At 49.4% G+C, this 20,251-nt stretch overlaps 1 protein-coding gene across 1 annotated transcript in view; it reads right to left on the reverse strand.

The window, feature by feature from the left end:
* PTPN23 (protein tyrosine phosphatase non-receptor type 23) overlaps positions 1 to 20,251 on the reverse strand; it is a 41,042-nt gene extending 20,791 nt beyond the window's left edge. Inside the window, exons 1-2 of the mRNA XM_002713335.6 lie at positions 19,765 to 20,251; positions 5,709 to 5,783 (exon numbers count right to left, since the gene is read on the reverse strand). Coding sequence (XP_002713381.2) covers positions 5,709 to 5,783; positions 19,765 to 19,848 — 159 coding nt within the window. The 5' untranslated portion in view covers positions 19,849 to 20,251. The remainder of the gene's footprint in view (positions 1 to 5,708; positions 5,784 to 19,764) is intronic.

The following is a 20,251-nucleotide window of genomic DNA, read 5'->3' on the forward strand; positions in this document are numbered from 1 at the left end:
ATAGTGAGAGAGAAAGACAGAGAGAAAGGTCTTCCTTTTGCCGTTGGTTCACCCTCCAATGGCCGCCGTGGCCGGCGCGCTGCGGCCGGCGCACCGCGCTGATTCGAAGGCAGGAGCCAGGTGCTTCTCCTGGTCTCCCATGGGGTGCAGGGCCCAAGCACTTGGGCCATCCTCCACTGCACTCCCGGGCCACAGCAGAGAGCTGGCCTGTTAGAGGGGCAACCGGGACAGAATCCGGCACCCTGAGCGGGACTAGAACCTGGTTGCCGGCGCCGCAAGGCGTAGGATTAGCCTAGTGAGCCGCGGCGCCGGCTGGTTCTTTTTTTTTTTTTTTTTTTTTTTAACTTTATTTATTTATTTGAAAGGCAGAGTTAGAGAGGGAGAGGCAGAGGCAAGAAGAGAGATCAATCTTCCATGGGCTGGGCCACACTGAAGCCAGGAACCAGGAACTTCATTCAGGTCTCCAAGCACTTGGGCTATCTTCTGCTGTTTTTCCAGGTGCATTAGCAAGGAGCTAGATGGAAGTGAAGCAGGTGGGACTCGAATCAGCACCCACATGGAATGCCAGCACTGCAGGCGGCAGCTTTACCCACTATACCACAGCGCTGGCCCCAGTTTCGTTCTTTATTTCCATTTTCTTTCTTTCTGTCTGTCTTTCTCTCTCTTTCTTTTCCTCCCTCCCTCCCTCCTTCCTTCCTTCCTTCCTTCCTTCCTTCCTTCCTTCCTTCCTTCCTTCCTTCCCTTCCCTTCCCTTCCCTTCCCTCCCTTCTTCCTTCCTTCCTTCCTTCCTTCCTTCCTTCCTTCCTTCCTTCCTTCCTTCCTTCCTTCCTTCCTTCCTTCCTTCCTTCCTTTCCTCCTTTCCTTCCTTCCGTCCTTCTTTCTCTTTCTCTCTCTTTCTTTCTACAGCTTCTATCAGTTAATTTGAATGCAAAGTAAGTGAGTGTGCAGATCTCCTCCTCCCCTCTACGAGATAAGAAGTCCCTGGAGGGCTGTGGTGCCCCCCTGCCACCCATCTCCCAAACACAGAAGAGACCAGCTCAAATCAGCACAGGAGCCAGCCCTGTGCTCAATGCTGACACCTCAGATGCCAAAAACAAGGCACAAATGGACATTCTCGTGATTACACTGTTCTCAAAGAACCTAGCAACTGCACGAAAACTATTAGAAAGCAGACGGCAACATTATACATACACGACATGACTGTGCACTCAGAAAACCCATCTAAAATACCATCAAAACGTATTAAAAATGAGCAAAATAAGTCACACAAGTGCTTTTCTCTACACAGACATTAACAGGTGGTAAATATAATGGAAGAGTGGAGACAGACATGCATTACTGGCAACAACAAACTTATTAAGATATGTGCAAAACCTATAGGAAGCAAACCACAGATCTTCACTGCGAAACCTGAAAAAAAAAATCTGAAGAAATGATATATCTTCCTGTTCCTGTTCAGAAAAGCAACCTCACAAAGATGTTGATTTTACCTGATCAATCTCTCAATTTTATATTCTCACAAAATCCAACACCTTTGTGGCAACTGACAAGATTCTAAGTTCATCTGAGGAATATTTACCTGAAAATAGCCAAAACTTGAGAAAGAGGGTGGCACCGTGGCTCACTAGGCTAATCCTCCACCTGCGGCGCCAGCACCCTGGGTTCTAGTCCCGATTTGGGAGCCAGATTCTGTCCCGGTTGCCCCTCTTCCAGTCCAGCTCTCTGCTGTGGCCCAGGAGGGCAGTGGAAGATGGCCCAGGTCCTTGGGCCCTATACCCACATGGGAGACCAGGAAGAAGCACCTGGCTCCTGGCTTCAGATTGGCACAGTGCACCAGCCACAAACCGCCGGCTGTAGCAGCCATTTGTGGGGTGAACCAACGTAAAAGGAAGACCTTTCTCTCTATCTCTCTCTCTCTAACTCTGCCTGTCAAAAACAAAAACAAAACTTGAAAAAGAAATATCTTAACAGGAGTTAATACTGCAAAGAACAAAACGTTCAACAGTGGGGCTGGCATTGTGGCACAGTGGGTAAAGCTGCTGTCTAAATCGCCAGAACTGTATATGGGTACTGTTTCGGGTCCTAGTTTCTCCATTTCCAGTCCAGCTCCCTACTAATGGCCTAGGAAAGCAGTGGAAGATGGCCTAAGTACTTTGGCCCCTGCCACCCAGAAGCTCCTGACTTCTGGCTTCAGACTGGCCCAGCTCCAACCGTTGCAGCCATTTGGGGAGTCAACCAGCAGATGGAAGATCTCTCTTTGTCTCCCTCTCTCTCTATAAACTCCAACTTTCAAATAAATAAATCTTTTTTACAAAAACGTACAACAGATGTAACACAAGTGTCTCACAGATGGCTATCTTCCAAGACCCCCAATGGATGCCTGAAATCACAGCATACTGAATCCCATATATGCTTTGCCATGGTTTTCCTTATATATCATACCCATGATAAAGTTCAATTTATAAATTGGGCACTATAAAAATGAATAATAAGGAATGGTGCTGTGGCACAGTAGGTTAATCCTCCACCTGCAGCACTGGCATCCCATGTGGGAGCTGATTCTGGTCCCAGCTGCTCCACTTCCGATCCAGCTCCCTGCTATTGCAACTGGGAAAGCAGTGGAATACGGCCCAAGTGCTTGGGCCCTTGCACCTGTGTGGGAGGTCAAGAAGAAGCCCCTGGATCCTGGCTTCGGATCAGCCCTACTCCAACCAGTGCATGGAAGACCTTTCTCTCTGTCTCTCCCTCTCATTGTCTGTAACTCTACTTCTCAGATATATAAAATCTTTAAAAAATAATAGAAAATTGTTAACAATACACTGTAATTAACTTATACGAATGCTTTCTCTCTCCCCCCAAATAATTCACTGCATTTTCTCATTTTCATGCAAATGAAACATTTTACTTCTTTTCTCCGGTACACCCAAATTGCCAGCATCATTACTCTTCTACTTTGAGACTCTCATTAAGTTAAAGAACCATTATTTAAACACAAGCACTACAATTCCAGTACTGCCACATTCAACTTGATAACCCCAATGACCCTAAATGACAAACAGGAAGGCAGGATATACCATGTGGACAAACTGGACGAAAGGATAATTCACATCCTTTCATTACACGATTCAGAACTGCAAGTAATTTAAAACTTAGGAGTTTTTTCTGGAATTTTCCATTTAATATTTTTAGCTGCCTGTGGATAACTGAAACCTCAGAACATAAAATGCAGGTAAGGGTATGAGGGGAGGCCAACTGTATTTAAAATCTCCTGAGCTTGACAAATGAAGATAGACAGATGGCAGGAGAGAACAGGAAATCCACAAGCAGGTTCAAAGTATATAAAAGAAATTTAGCACGTGTTTCAAATCAGCTAGAAAGTATGGGAAAAAAATTATCCCTTCCTTCAGACATATCTAAATAAATGCCATATAAATTAGAAATTCAAGGGAAAACCAAAACCTAGAAGTCCTACAGGAAGGACATCAGTGACTGTTTACATCTTAATGGTGATGAAGGCTTTCTCAGTGCATATCAAAGGCAGATATTAGAAAGGAGATGAGAGGGACCTGAGTTATAAACATTTCAACAGTGACAGGTAAAATTTGAAAAGTCTGCATTATATGCCCAATACCAGGGGCCAGCGCTGTGGTGTAGTAGGTTATTCCTCCATCTATGGCACCAGCATCCCATAAGGGCATTGGTTCTAGTCCTGGCTGCCTCTTTTCCGATCCAGCTCTCTGCTGTGGCCTGGGAAAGCAGTAGAAGATGGCCCAAGTACTTGGGCCCCTGCACCTAGGTGGGAAACCCAAAGGAAGCTCCTGGCTCCTGGCTTCAGATCGGCTCAGCCCTGGCCATCGCGGCCACGTAGGGAGTGAACCAGCAGATGGAAGATCTTTCTCTTTGTCTCTCCCTCTCACTTTCTGTGGCTCTAGCTCTCAAATCAATAAAAAAATAAAATAAAATAGGCCGGCGCTGCGGCTCACTAGGCTAATCCTCCGCCTAGCAGCACCGGCACACCGGGTTGTAGTCCCGGTCGGGGCGCCGGATTCTGTCCCGGTTGCCCCTCTTCCAGGCCAGCTCTCTGCTGTGGCCAGGGAGTGCAGTGGAGGATGGCCCAGGTGCTTGGGCCCTGCACCCCATGGGAGACCAGGAAAAGCACCTGGCTCCTGGCTCCTGCCATCGGATCAGCGCGGTGCGCCGGCCGCAGCGCGCCGGCCACGGCGGCCATTGGAGGGTGAACCAACGGCAAAAGGAAGACCTTTCTCTCTGTCTCTCTCTCTCACTGTCCACTCTGCCTGTCAAAAAATAAAAATAAATAAATAAATAAAATAAAATAAAACAGCAACAAAAATATTTACTTCATGCAAGATAAGAAAGCAGTATCATTAATGTCTGACAAATCAGTAAGATAAAAGTTACAATACTCTAATAAAAAATGGATAGACAAGTACTAAAAGACATGTAACAAGCCCACTAAGAAATATGTTACCCAAATAACTGAAAATAAAGTTAAATACCCTTTTCACTTATCAGTCATGATTGAAAAGGAACAGCAGGAGCAGGTATACACTCTCCTGGGTTGTAAGCTGGAACCAGAGCACCCATTCACCCATTAACTCTGACAGAAATCACTCTAGAAATCCTGCATATGCACAGACAGGGGTTATGACAGCATATTTAACAACAGTGGAAAACTGAAATAATGCAGTTCTCCAGTCACAATGAGATACAATGGTGACAGGCCATTAACAATACTTTTATTTTATGTTCACAGATACAGAAATATATTCACAGATAAACACAGGACATTACTAAAGTAGAATGCAAACCGGTATAGATGCCACATGGTCCTGCAGTAGTATTATACACCTGTCTATTCAGTCATCTCTTGGGACCCGCAGGGGATAGATTCCAGGACCCCTTTGGATACCAAAATCCAAGGATGTGCAAGTCCCTTATATAAAATGATATAGGATTTGCACATTAGCTAAGTGCATCCTCCTGTGGAAGTCACATCACCTCTAGATTACTCAGAATACCTAACACAATTACATCCAATGCAAACAGTCATACTGTAGTATTCACAGATCCAGCTCTCCCACGTCTAAACACATTTCTGACAAATGTTGGCTGAACATGTGGATGTGTCATCTGTGCATGTGAAGGGCCAACTACACATACAAAAAATTGTGAAAAGGGGGCCAGCATTATGGTGCAGCAGGTTAAGCCACTGCTTGTGACACTGGCATCCCATATCAGCACTGGTTCAAGTCCCAGCTGCTGAACTTCTGAGCCAGTTCTAATGTGCCTGGGAAGGCAGTGAAAAATGGCTCATGTACTTGGGTCCCTACCACCCACGTGGGAGACCTGGATGCAGTTCCAGGCTCCTGGCTCACCTAGGCCCAGCAACAGCTGTTGCTGCCAACTGGGGAATGAACCAGTGTATAGAAGATCTCGATCCCATCCTCTCTCTTTACGATTCTGCCTTTCAAGTAAATAACTTTTTAAAATTGTGAAAAGCATTTTTAAGTTTGTGGTTTTTTTTTTTCTGCTTTTCAGTAAATTTTTTCTACCGTAAATTTTTGCTTTTGCAGAGATAAAAAAAGGCTAAATTCAAGTAAGACCACAGTTCTAAAGTGCAGTATTTTTTTAAATCTCTGTATCAAACCAATTCCATTCACAACTACATGAAGACACGATTCCCCTACCTGTCTGAGCAACTCCAGCTTCTTCAGTTCCTCATTGTAGGCTTCTGGGTTCTCTCCGTAATTCTTCAGGACAAACTAGAGAGGAAGGGAGGAAAAAAAATAAAGAGAGTGATTAAGGACCGGCACCATCCTTCCCCAAGCCCTGGGCAATCATCAACCAGGGATCAGGATCAAGTCCACACCTACAACCACAAGCCTGTCTCCTTGACTACTAGGGAACTCACCCTCAGTAATGGGCAGCACTGAAATGCTGACCACAAGACCCGCTTCCTTTTAGCAAAATGAAAAGCAAGACTGGGCAAGCCTGAGTGGCAGCTGACAGGCCCTTGTAACACTGCATCCTCTCTAAAAAGTCCAGGATTCTGCTATCTCAGGGTGCTAAGGAACTCAGCTGGCTGAAATGGGATTCTAAGGAAGATGCCAAATGGGGTCCCAAAGGATCCCGCTGTGTTTTGGGGTCACAAGCATAATCCTAAACTGAGAGCAAATGTAGGTAAGAGCCACCAAACATGAGTAAGCGTACGAAGGCATCCTCCTGAAAGGGTACCAAAGAAACACATGATCAGGACAAGCGCTGTGGCATAGTGGGTAAAACTGCTGCCTGCAGTGCTGGCATCCTGTATGGGTGCTGGTTCAAGGTCCAGCTGCTCCACTTCCAATCCAGCTCTCTGCTATGGCCTGGGAAAGCAGTACTAGATGGCTCAAGTCCTTAGGCCCCTGCACCCACGTGGGAGACCTGGAAGAAGCTCCTGGCTCCTGGCTTTAGATTGGCGCTGCTCTGGCCATTGCAGCTATCTGGGGAGTGAACCAGCAGATAGAAGACCTCTCTCCCTCCGCCTCTCCTTCTCTATGTAACACTTTTTTTTTTTGACAGGCAGAGTTAGTGAGAGAGAGAGAGAGAGAGAGAGAGAGCGAGGTCTTCCTTTTGCCATTGGTTCACCCCCAAAGTGGCCGCTATAGCCAGCGCTTTGCGGCCAGCGCACTGCGCCGATCCGAAGCCAGGAGCCAGGTGCTTCCTCCTGGTCTCCCATGTGGGTACAGGGCCCAAGGACCTGGGCCATCTTCCACTGCCCTCCCGGGCCAGAGCAGAGAGCTGGACTGGAAGAGGAGCAACCGGGACAGAATCCGGCTCCCAAATCGGGACTAGAACCCGGGGTGCTGGTGCCGCAAGCAGAGGATTAGCCTAGTGGCCGCGGTGCCGGCCCTATGTAACTCTTTCAAATAAATAAATAAATCTTAAAAAAAAAAAGAAAGAAAAGAAAAGAAACACATAATCTACAGAACCCTATCAGTAGTGTGCCAGGCCCTCAGGTGTGTGACAGGAATGACTCCTACAGGAGGAGGAGGTCCCTGGGCATATCAGAGCAGGGGCTGGCACAGCTGCCCACGGCACCACTCACCACTACAATAGCTGACTTGTCTTGGCCATGAAGATTCCAACCAGCCTGGAGGCCTCATGTTCAACAACTACCTACTGCAGTCGCTACTGCTTTGTATGCTGGTTAAACTGTCTGGGAAGCCAGACCCACTCACCCCACAAAACAGTAAAGGCACTGATGCCCAACTCAAAATGTTCTTTAAAGGCACTAACCATGGTTTGTGAGGTGGTGAAAGAAGAGCGCTGGTAAAGGCTGACAGCAGATTCAGCCTAGCAGCACACTCACTCCCACCTCATCTGAGGCCCACCCAGGTGTGCTAGCAGCCCTCTGAGGTCCCATGACACCTGGCTAAGTAATCAGCCACGAGGGCATCTGGAAGCCTACATGACACCTTCCATCTGCTCTGGTGGGCAGTGGGAGAGAAGCAAACACAGAGAGGGTGCTGCTGAGCAAGCTACTGACGGGATCTTCCAGCTGCCTTCTCACACCTCAAACTCCAACGCCCTCTCCTGATGATATTACCTCCTCAAAGTCCTGGGTCCATGAGCTTTCTCTATTCCACTACCACCTCTGGCCTGGACCACCTACCCTTTCAAATCTATCCCTTACCTAGCAGCCAGGACTGTCTAACACAACTCTGATGCCACCTCTAGTCTTTGTTTGTTCTTAAAAAGATTTATTTATTTGAAAGGCAGAATTACAGAGAGTCAGAGGCATAGAGAGATAGAGAGGTCTTCTATCCACTGGTTCATTCCCCAGATGGCTGCAAGGGCCAGAGCTGCACCAAAACGAAGCCAGAAGCTTCTTCCGTGTCTCCCACACAGGTGCAGGGGCCCAAGAGTTGGGCCATGTTCCACTGCTTTCCCAGGCCAAAGCAGGGAGCTGGATCAGAAGTGGAGCAGCCAGGTCACAAACTGGCGCCCAAATGGGATGCTGGCACTGCAGGCAGCAGCTTTACCCACTATGCCACACTGCCAGCCCCATACTTCTAGCTTTCAATTCTTCTGAAACACACATACACCCCAAGTAAAAAAATTAGGCAAACCATGCTTATCTCAGCATAGCAAGAAGATGCAAAACCAAAGTGCTAGAGTAGCTTCCCAAAGCCTTAGGACCAAACCTAACCTCAGCACAGAGTTCACACCTCTCACAGCCTGCTCCTAATAGCCTTCAAGGACTGTCCTCAGGTACCTCCCAGGACCACCCAGCCAAAAGTACTTTGGAATTACTGCCTTTGGAAACCAGGCCTATCTCTTTGCGGTCCCCTCTTCTCCTCTAACTCAGCTGAAATTTCACTTCCCTGATGTTAGCTTCTGCTCTCCCAAGCACTGGACATGCCTCCATCAGACAGCATGCACTCAGCAGCCTGCTCATGAGCTCCCAGCAGCATCAAGGAACGGGAGGGATCTGATTAGATGTGCTCTATACTCAGCACACGGTGCCTCTCCAGGGAATGCCAGGTAGGCAACACTGAGACACTTGGGAAAAAAAATTCAAAATGCGGCATTTTATCTGAAAAGTGACACAGTTTGTGAAAAATGTCATTTAAAAGGGGGGAGGGAGACCACAACAGAGATCCTGTTTACGTAACTACTGCGGAAGCCTGGCTGAACCCACAGGTAACATCTCAATGACAAGTCTTGTCTACAGTGGTTTCTTTTCCAGGAATTCCAGGCCCACACACAAAATTTTGCTTTGGAACTCTCCTTAGGAATGCAGATTTCATTGGATATCTCAAACCACGAGTAAGCTCCTTGAGGTCAACAGAGGCCTACCGGCTGCTCCACTTCCAACCCAGCTCTCTGCTATGGCCTGGGAAAGCAGTAGACGATGGCACAAGTGCTTGGGCCCCTGGACCCACGTGGAAGACCTGGAAGAAGCTCCTGGCACCTGGCTTTGGATCAACCCACCCATCTGTTGCAGCCATTTGGGGAGTGAACCAGCAGATGGAAGACCTTTCTTTCTGTCTCTCCCAGTGCCTCTGCCTTTCAAATAAATAAGAAAACTTAAAAAAAAAAAAAAAAAAAAAAAAAGGGAGGGGGGTAGGTGGGCAGAAACTATTCTAAATTAAAAATGCCTGCAAGGGGTATGGGCGTTTTGCACAGTGAGCTAAGCCGCAACTTATGAAACTTTTATCCCACATGAGAGTACCAGCTCAAGTTCTAGCTATTCAGCTTCCTGCTAATGCATCTTGGGAGGCAGTAGATGACAGCTCAAAGTGCTTGATCCCCGTTATCCATGTGGGAGACCCGGATGGAGTTTTAGGCTCCTGACTTCTGCCTGGCCCAGTACCAGTTGTTGCAGGCATTTGCAGAGTAAACTAGCAGGTGGAAGATATCTCCCCCCACCGCCATCACTCTGCCTTTCAAATAAATAATCAAATCTTAAAAAAAAACACAACACATAGTGAACAGACAAAACAACAAAATGCAAGGCCGGCGCCGCGGCTCACTAGGCTAATCCTCCGCCTAGTGGCGCCGGCACACCAGGTTCTAGTCCCGGTCCAGGCACCAGATTCTGTCCCGGTTGCCCCTCTTCCAGGCCAGCTCTCTGCTGTGGCCAGGGAGTGCAGTGGAGGATGGCCCAAGTGCTTGGGCCCTGCACCCCATGGGAGACCAGGAGAAGTACCTGGCTCCTGCCATCGGATCAGCGCGGTACGCTGGCCGCAGCGCACCGGCCGCGGCGGCCATTGGAGAGTGAACCAACAGTAAAAGGAGACCTTCCTCTCTGTCTCTCTCTCTCACTGTCCACTCTGCCTGTCAAAAAATAAATAAATAAATATTAAAAAAAAATGCAATATAAGAACTCTGATTGGATCTGAGTTACTTAAGAGTTATTTATTTCCGGGCCGACGCTGTGGCGTAGCGGATAAAGTCGCTGCCTGCAGTGCCAGCATCCCATATGACTGCCGGTTTGAGTCCAGCTCTCTGCTATGGCCTGGAATAGCAGTGGAAGATGGCTCAAGTCCTTGGGCTCTTGCACCCGTGTGAGAGACCCAGAAGAAGCTCCTGGCTCCTGGCTTCAGATCGGCGCAGCTCCAGCCATTGCAGCCATCTGGGGAGTGAACCAGTGGAAGGAAGACCTTTCTCTGCCTCTGCCTCTCCTTCTCTCTCTGTGTAACTCTTTCTAGTAAATAATAAATAAATATTTTTTAAAAAGTTACTTATTTCTTTATTTGAAAAGCACTGCAACAGACAGAGGGATAAAAAGAGAGACAGAGATCTTCCATCCACTGATTTGTTCTCCCTAAATGGTCTCAACAGCCAGGGCCAGGCCAGGCCAAAGCTAGGAGCCAGCAATTACATCTTGGTCTCCCACGTGGGTGGCAGGGGACCAAGTAGCTGGACTATCTTCTGCTGCCTTCCCAGGTGCATTAATAACGAGCTGGAATGGAAACACAACAGCCAGGACTCTAAACTGGCACTCCAATAAGGGATGCCAGCATCAAAAACATTAGCCTGATCCACTGCTGGCCTTGGACAATTTTTAAAAAAATATTTACTTGAAAGGCAGTTATGCAGAGGCAGAGAGAGAAAGAGGGAGAGCGAGTCTTCAATCCACTGGTTCACTTCCCAGATGGCCACAATGCCAGAGCTGTGTCGATCTGAAGCTAGGAGCTTCTTCCTGGTGCAGGGGCCCAAGGATTTGGGCCATCCTCCACTACTTTCCCAGGCCATAGCAGAGAGCTGGATAGAAGTGGAGCAACTGAGACTCGAACCTGTGCCCATGTGGGATGTCAGCATTGCAGGCGGTAGCTTTACCCCACTACGCCACAGTGCCGGCTCCACAACTTTTTTTTTTTTTTTTTTTTTTTTAAGTCATCTGGGTCAGGCACATGGGTGCTGGTTGAGTCCCGTCTGCTCTGCTTCCAATCCAGCTCTCTGCTAATGCACCTGGGAAAGCAGAAGATGGCCCAAGTGACTGGGACCCTGCATCTATACAGGAGACCTGGAAGAAGCTTCCTGGCTCCTGGCTTCGGCCTGGCCCAGTCCCAGCCACTGCAGCCATTTAGGATGAGAGAGATATAAGATCTCTCTTTACTTCTCTCTGGAACTCCTTCTTTCAAATAAATAAAATAAATCTTCAAAAATAATATTATTATAAAATGTCTTAAAAGATGTTTGGGGGATAAGTGAAATCTAGTATTTTTTTTTTTTTTTGGATAGTGAAATTTAAACATAAATGATATCAGAGAATTATTGTAGATTTTCTTAGATGTGATAATACAGTTATGTAGAAAAGTATCCTTACTCTTAGGAACTACATGCTAAAATGTGTCCAGGGTAGGTGTCACTACATCCAAAACTTATTTCCAAAAGACTCATGGGTTCAAGAGAGGAGGGGGAAGGAGAGGCAGAGCAAGCAATCATATAGTAAAATATAAATATCAGACCTAGTGAGAATTTGAATAAGCATTGCATTACTCTTTTAAACCTTCAGTATATCTGAAATTTAGAAAATAAATGCTTTAAGGGTTGCTGAAGAGCTAACTGGTCAATGAAAAACACTTCTATTCCATTTGTCGGTTGTTTCTAGGCATTTAAGGGTCCTTTGAGAGTACAATAAAAGCTATGAAAGAAATCATCCTGAGGCCAGCATTCTGGTGTAGTGGAAAGCCACAGGCTGTGACACCAGCATCCCATGTAGTTACAGATTCATGTCTTGGCTGCTCTACTTCCAATCTATCTCTGTGCTAATGGCCTGGGAAGGCAGTAAAGATGGCTCAAGTGCTTGGGTCCCTGCACCCATGTGGGTGACAGATGAAGCTCCTGGCTTCAGCCTGGCCCAGTGCTGGCCGTTGCAGCCATCTAGGGAGTGAACAGCATATAGAAGACCTCTCTCTCCTCTCATTCTGTAACTCTGACTTTCAAACAAATAAATAAATCTGTGAAAAGAAGAGGGGCCAGTGCTGTGACACAGCAGATAAAGCCGCCATATGGGCGCCAGTCCAGGTCCTGGCTGCTCCACTTCTGATCCAGCTCTTTGCTATGGCCTGGGAAAGCAGTGGAAGATGGCCCAAGTCCTTGGGTCCCTGCACCTGGAAGAAGCTCCTGGCTTCGGATCAATGCAGCTCTGGCTGTTGTGGCCATCTGGGGAGTGAACCAGTGGATGGAAGACCTCTCTCTCTCTCTCTGCCTCTGCGTAATTCTGTTTTCAAATAAATAAATAAATCTTTAAAAAGAAATCAGCCTAAAAAAATTTTTTTTCTGACAGGCAGAGTGGACAGTGAGAGAGACAGAAAGATCTTCCTTTTTCTGCTGGTTCACCCCACAATGGCCGCTGCGGCCGGCGCACCGCGCTGATCCAAAGCCAGGAGCCAGGTGCTTCTCCTGGTCTCCCATGGGGTGCAGGGCCCAAGCACTTGGGCCATCTTCCACTGCACTCCCAGGCCACAGCAGAGAGCTGGCCTGGAAGAGGGACAACCGGGACAGAATCCAGTGCCCCAGCCGGGTCTAGAACCCGGTGTGCCAGCGCCGCAGGCGGAGGATTAGCCTATTGAGCCGTGGCGCCGGCCCCTAAAAAACATTTTTAAAAAGTGAATACATTTTAAAAAATTATTCTAGAAATATTCAACTATGGACAAACACAAAAGTTTCTGAATAATTTTAGGAGGTTCACACTTTGAAGCCCATCTTCCAGCTTCCTGATTAAACAGTCCTCTGTTCCACCCAACTACTCCTCACTTACCCTCTTCCTTCTCCCAAAAACAAACCCTAAATATGAACCATGACCTAAACTATAAGATAAACATTTAACTATCTAAATAGGAGGATGTTTTTTGGTTAATCCTTTCAGTAAAAGGTTTTAGTTGACCCACCCTTAGGTTGGAGGAAATGACCAAAAGAACAGTTTAAAGGCCCCTTGGGACAGAGGGCAAAGGCATAGCAAGGACATCTGAGGGCCCCAGAAAGGAGGTTTCACATGAGATCACTAAGAACACCTGCCCAGCTGTTCACACAGCTTCTTCCTGGTCTCCCATGGGGTGCAGGGCCCAAGCACTTGGGCCATCCTCCACTGCTCTCCCAGGCCACAGCAGAGAGCTGGAATGGAAAAGGAGCAACTGGGACAAGAACTGGCGCCCATATGGGATGCTGGCGCCGCAGGTGGAGGATTAACCCAGTGTGTCACGGTGCCGGCCCCACCAAGCTACTTTTTTAGCCCAGAAAAAAATCCTCTGTAATTGCTGACCTTCCCCCAGCCAAAAAAGAGGAACACTACCTGAAAGTCTGAAAGCAAGGAACAAAGATCTTGTTCCAGTCTCTTTAAGGTGTGGCCAGGGGGCCGGACTGTGCCCTAGCGGGTAAAACCACCGCCTGCAGTGTCGGCATCCCATATGAGTGCTGGTTCGAGTCCTGGCTGCTCCATTTCTGATCCAGCTCTCTGCTATGGCCTGGGGAAGCAGCAGAAGATGGCCCAAGTCTTTGGGCCCCTGCACCCACATGGGAGACCTGGAAGAAGCTCCTGGCTCCGGATTGACTCAGCTCCGGTCGGTGAGGCCATTTTGGGAGTAAACTAGTAGACGGAAGACTTTCTCCCCCTCCCCCCCCCCCCCGCCCCCAGAACTGTGCCTTTCAAATAAAATGTTTTTCTTTTTTTTTTTAAAAAAAAGGTCTGCCTAGGAGTTTGAGGCTCTGATGAAAGTTGAGTAGACAGCCCAGCAACAGACCAAAAGTAGCCAGCGGGTCTGGCACGGTAGCATGGTTAAGCCAGTGTCCAACATGGGGACAAGTTTGAGTCCCAGTTGCTCTACTTCTGATCCACCTCCCTGCTAATTTGCCTGGTAAAGCAGTGGAGCACGGCCCAAGTACTGGGGCCCCTGGGTCCAGGTGGAAGACCTGGAAAAAGCTCCTGGCTTAAATTTAGCCCAACCCTGACAGTTGCAGTCATTTGGGGCGTGAAGCAGCAGACGGAAGATCTCTCTGTCTCTCCTCTCTCTCTCTAACTCTGCCTTTCAAATAAATAAAAATAAATGTTAAAACAAACAAAAAAACTGTAAACGCTTATCCTGGGTCCTGCCGTTATTTACAGATTAGAGAAACAGAAAACCAGGCCGGCGCCTCAGCTCACTAGGCTAATCCTCTGCCTGCGGTGCCGGTACCCTGGGTTCTAGTCCCGGTTGGGACACCAACTCCGTCGTGGTTGCTCCTCTTCCAGTCCAGCTCTCTGCTGTGGCCCAGGAGTGTAGTGGAGGATGGCCCAAATGCTTGGGCCCTGCACCCGCATGGGAGACCAGGAGGAAGTACCTGGCTCCTGGCTTTGGATCAGCACAGCGCGCCAGCCATAGCAGCCATTTGGGGGGTGAACCAATGGAAGGAAGACCTTTCTCTCTCTCTCTCTCTCTCACTGTCTAACTCTGCCTGTCAAAGAAAAAGAAAAGAAAAAAAGAAAGAAAACCAGAGGTAGTGCTAGGACCCTTGTACTAGGGATAGTCCCTCAGGTCACCTTGTCATAGTATTAGCATGTTCTTATCTATTAATTCACATTAATTAAAGCCATAAGCCAAGAAGGCAATAAAAGGAATCACATGTGTATTACCTTTGTTCACCACTGTGTTTCTTTTTCCTGTACTTCCACAGCTGACTCAGACACAGGGCATCCTTGGGTTGTTCCACAGAAATACACACACAATATTGTTGTACGTGTTGAGTCCCACATACAATATTGTTAATTAGTACAATACATGCTTAGCCACTGAATTTCCAGAGACTAACTGAATTAAGATAAAGGAGCATTGCCAAGGGAAATCTTTAGTCTGTTAGCCCATGTCAGAATTTTAAAAATCCACAGGTCAAGCTATCAAAGGGAGGCCTCTCTCTCCCATCTCTTCTGAATGGCCTGTCTGAACAATGCAATTGAGGAGGGCTCAAGTTACATCTCCCTGAGGGTGCCAGAATCAGACCAGGTCTTTCAACCAACACCCACTAAGCACTCCCCACACGCCAAGTATTTATTACTTCCCAAGGAAAGAAAAGAATCTGGTCTAAACCCTGAGTGAACTGAAGCTACGCCTTTGATGTGTGAGAGTAAGGTCAGAGAAGAATGAAACAGACGATTCAGGTCATCTGTACAACTCTGCTGTAAAACACATGTGGGCAAGCGGGCTTTGACACAACACCCGGGTGACTCCACACCTGTGATAAGAGACAAGACAGGGGACTGGTGCTGTGACACAGATTAAGTATCTATCTGTAGTGCTGGCATCCCCTATGGGCCCCAGTTCAAGTCCCAGCTGCTCTACTTCTAATCCAGCTCCCTGCTAATAGCCTGGGAAAGCAGTGGAAGACAACCCAAGTGCTTGGGCCCCTGCACCAACATGGGAGACCCAGAAGAAGCTCCTGGCTCCTGGCTTTAGATCAGCCCACCTCCAGCCGTTGCAGCCATTTGGGGACTGAACCAGCAGAAGGAAGGCTTCTCTCTCTGTCTCTCCATCTGTCTATAACCATGTCTTTCAAGTAAATAAATAAATCTTAAAAAAATAAATAAATAAGAGAAAAGACAGGTTACTGCCATTGGGAGCTGGCAATGTCCCTTGCCCTTCGCTGGGCAGCCGGGGCCTTTTAGGCCTCTAGTCCTCTGATTTATCTTTCTTTGTGCATACATGTATGTATAAACTCGTTTTTCCCAAGAGTTGGCTATTCCATGGGACTCTAAGCGGGGAAAAAAAATTCTATAAACCTGAAAAAGTGGGCTCCACCTGGATGTAAGAGAAGCCATCAGAGGCCACAACAAGGAGCATACACTGTAGTGCAGGCCAACCACCTGACAGGATGCCAAAACCTGTCTGAACTCAGAGGACTTTGGCACAACTTCCAGGCAGTCGAAGGGATGCTGATGAGATAGGGTTCAATATGGGTGACAAACAGGAGGCAGGACTCCCAAGGCCAACAACCAAATGAGAAAGGAAGAGCGGCTGAAAATTCCTGCAGGAGGGGCTGGGACAGTGAAATCAGAAGGAGCAGGCTGAGGCACGCTGGTCAGGGGCTCGGACAGCAGGCAGTTTCTCTGGAGGAGCCTGGTTCAGAGATCAATTCAGTCAGGGGTGGGGGTGGGGGTGGGGGGCGGGAGAGGAGAACACAACTGATGGGCTAGGTAGCTAACCAGCAGATGGTACACCTGCACTTAAGGACGGACGACTACGTGGATCACCGGAAGTCAAGTTTCATAAAGGCAGGGATTTGTCACCACTCTATTCCCAGGGCTGGGATAAGACAGACATTAAACTACAATTCGTTCAACAAACGAATCAGGGATGAAGGCAACATGGAAGCCCAAGTGCCTTTGGTTAGGGCCAGGTGTTACGACAGGAAAAATAAAGGACATCAAACCTGAAGCCCTGTGGCCAAACTGCTCACTGATGAGAGCCCAAGGCCAAGGGTGCCCCTTCATCAGCTTCCAGTGCATGAGCACTCTGACCCTGGGCACAGGTTAAGGTGCAGGGCCAGCAGCATTTCCCCACGAAAACCCTGGCTCCTACGTATACCAGCCTGAAGCTTGGACAGCAGTTCAACACCAGTGTGGTTCTCCTGGCTCCTATTTCACATTATTCCATCATGGAAGGCTGGTCTATCAGGAGTGAAAATCAATACTAACCACCATGAAAGGTTTTATCAAAAGTCCGGCCCTCACAAAGAAGCCTTTTATCTGTCTAGAAAACGCCCATTCATTCTTTCTAACTCACCTCTGGCAAGCCTTCCCTGAAGGCCCCTCAGCTTGTGCTCTAGTACATTGCAAATACTGCTATTCTTACATAATGTCATCATTCTAGTTTTTAAATCCCCTCTCCTGACAATGAAGTCCTTGAAGAAAAAAAAAAAAACTGTTTTCTATTTGACTATTACGAGGGTTCAACAAAGGGCTTGACAGGTTAGCAAAACCAATTTTTACTCTACTATCTGAAATTAAATTCTAACCCTCATTTCCAAGTAAATGGTAGTGAGGATTCCCATGGCTCAGAGCAAGGATTGAGAAGGGCAAAGGCACCAATGGTAGAGCAGGGGTTCCACAGCTGGGGAGGGGTGTCCAGGTCAGGCAAAGTTCCCAAGCCACTGGGGCTTCTGTAGCCTTCTCCAGTGCAGGAAAAGAATTGTTTTTTGAGTACCGACACCACCTAAGCTAAAAGGCTAATGAGTGGGGCCAGTGTAGCGGGTAAAGCCGCCACCTACAGTGCTAGCATCCCATATGGGCGCCGGTTCTAGTCCCAACTTGCTCCTCTTCCGATCCAGCTCTCTGCTATGACCTGGGAAAGCAGTGGAGGATGGCCCGAGTCCTTGGCCTGCACCTGCATGGGAGACCAGGAGGAAGCTAATTTTTTTTTTTTTTTTTTTGACAGGCAGAGTGGATAGTGAGAGAGAAGAGACAGAGACAAAGGTCTTCCTTTTCTGTTAGTTCACCCTCCAATGGCCACTGCGGCCAGGTGCTGCGGCTGGCGCGCTGCGGCCGGTGCACTGCGCTGATCCGAAGCCAGGAGCCAGGTGCTTCTCTTGGTCTCCATGCGGGTGCAGGGCCCAAGCACCTGGGCCATCCTCCACTGCACTCCTGGGCCACAGCAGAGAGCTGGCCTGGAAGAGGGGCAACCGGGACAGAATCCGGCGCCCCGACCGGGACTAGAATCTGGTGTGCTGGCGCCGCAGGCAGAGGATTAGCCTGTTGAGCCGCGGCGCCGGCCAATAAATAAATCTTAAAAAAAATTATCTCCTAGGAGTTTCTGGGCTAAGATTTGATCTAGATTTTCATATTCCCTTTCAACTGTCAATTACCAACTATGTATAGGGTACAATTTACAGTGGAATGGAGGGCTGAAACACAACACACCCACTGTCACTGGGGAAAAGGTGAAGAATTAAGAAAAGTTCAGAAAAGGAAAAGATTAATCCAGATAGAAGAATTAAGGAGCTTTTGTGGAAGAGCGAGCTCAACCTGGACTCTGGAGGATGGACAGCACCAATACACAGAAATTAAAGGGTCCCCCCCCCACCTCACAGGACAAACCCGGGGGCACTCATCTAGGCAGGACAAACTCTGTACCCGAAGGCACAGAAGAGAACCCACAGGGCATGAGAAGGGAACCGCACTACAGCTGTGAACAGAACCGCAGAGGCCTGCAGCCGAAGCCCGAAGTTGACCAAGCACACAGGGGAGGCTCAAAAACCGCTGGAATGCCGGCGCCGCGGCTCACTAGGCTAATCCTCCGCCTAGCGGCGCCGGCACACCGGGTTCTAGTCCCGGTCGGGGCGCCGGATTCTGTCCCGGTTGCCCCTCTTCCAGGCCAGCTCTCTGCTGTGGCCCGGGAAGGCAGTGGAGGATGGCCCAGGTGCTTGGGCCCTGCACCCCATGGGAGACCAGGAAAAGCACCTGGCTCCTGGCTCCTGCCATCGGATCAGCGCGGTGCACCGGCCGCAGCGCACCGGCCGCGGCGGCCATTGGAGGGTGAACCAACGGCAAAAGGAAGACCTTTCTCTCTGTCTCTCTCTCACTGTCCACTCTGCCTGTCAAAAAAAAAAAAAACAAAAAAAAACAAAAAAACGCTGGAAGAATTGGGCTAGGCCAAGAGAATTCTGAACAGGAAAATACTGACTTCATTCAGTCCAACAGGAACTCTGCTGCGTTTTAGAAAAAAGTACGTGTGTGGAAAAGCACATGGAGAAAAGTTAGCATCCGATAACTGGATAAATTTAAGTAAATTTAGATGGGCTAGTCTAGTTTCCTGGTTTACAGAGAAGGGAAAGAGACCCAAAGAGGTTAAACGAGGGACTCGAAGGAAGACAAACTGGACTAAGGAAGTGAACGCCTGAAGAGGGAGGACACGGCGCCTTGGGAAACGACTCCAAGCCCATTTTCCTTCCTCCGTCCCCCTGCTGAGGGGCGCACCATCTTCCAGGGTCTGCGGCTTACTCTGGCAGCTGCTGTGCCAAAACCACCAAGTCCCCCGCCTGCAAAGCCTCCCAGCTTGTCCTCCTCTTGTCTGCTCTGACCCTGGGCCCTCTGACCCTCAGGGCTACCAGGTGAGCCCGCCCAGAGCAGCAGACACCGGGGGCCATGGCCGGTCTCCGTCCACCGATTACAAGGCGTCTCTCGGAGAGCTACGCTGGCGTCATGAAAAGCAGAAAAGTCTCCTAAAATACGACCCGGAATGTGGCTCTATCTGGGCTACCGACTAGGACCCTAGTGAGGCGGCCATTCAGAATCTCGGCCAGCGTCAGGGATACCCTACCGCAGGGGGCCGGCCCTCCCTCTCAGATACACCCCCGAATCCCCCCGCCCCCCAAGCGTTCCTCCTCGTCCGGCTGAGTGCAGAGGGTGCACCGAGGGCCCCGCCGTGGAACCCACACGGTCGTGGCCGCCCACCGCACCCCCGCGGGGCGGTCCTGGCGTGGAGGAGGGGCGGAGTCGAACCGGGTCCCGAGCGTCACACGGAAGAAGTGAGGTCCCGCGGTGGGGACTGCGTGGCTGGGGGAGCAGGTTCCGACGAGGATGCGAGTGCCAGCCTGGGGTGAGCAGGAAAGGGGAGGCCGGGCTGCGGGCGGGCGAGGCTGAGGAAAACCTGCAGAGGCCGCTCCTGGCCTCATCCGTCCCTGCAACAGGGCCTGTGGAGGTGATGGACGCGCGGGGGGCGTCACGCGCTGGCGGACGACGGAGATACGTGGCGGATGGTGGGGGAAGCTGGGAGGCGCGCTCACCTTCTTCACCGCTGGCTGGAAGTGGAAGTCACCGGCCTCCTTCAGGTCCAGCCAGATCATGGGCATGCGGGGTACGGCCTCCATGGCGGCCACCGCCCGCTGGCCACCGGGCCGCTCCCCTGGCTGCTCCAGCTGCTGGCTCAGCCGCGCGCACAGCCCCGCCCCTCCACGCCGGAAGTCACTCGTCACGAGGGCCTGCGAGATGTCGCACGGCCTGCCGGGAGTTGCAGTCCTCACCCGTGCAGCCTTCCGCAAGGGCGCAATGTTTGTTGCACATGCGCAGTCTGCCTTCTCGGAGAACGCGCCTGCGGAGTCGAAAGGGTTTTTGGGAATAGTAGTCCTTCCCTGCTGAAGTGCGAAGCGCGGCGATGATTCGTTTCCTCCTACGGTGCTCCGGCAATTCTCCCTCTGGAGAAAAGCGTTAGGGAGTTCACCTGCGGGCCTGTAGCAGCTCAAGCATTGTGGAGGGCCGTGGAGGACTGGGGCA

Source organism: Oryctolagus cuniculus, chromosome 10 (genome assembly GCF_051225735.1).
Source record: "Oryctolagus cuniculus isolate XC-2025 breed Fujian yellow rabbit chromosome 10, ASM5122573v1, whole genome shotgun sequence".
Lineage (NCBI taxonomy): Eukaryota > Metazoa > Chordata > Mammalia > Lagomorpha > Leporidae > Oryctolagus > Oryctolagus cuniculus.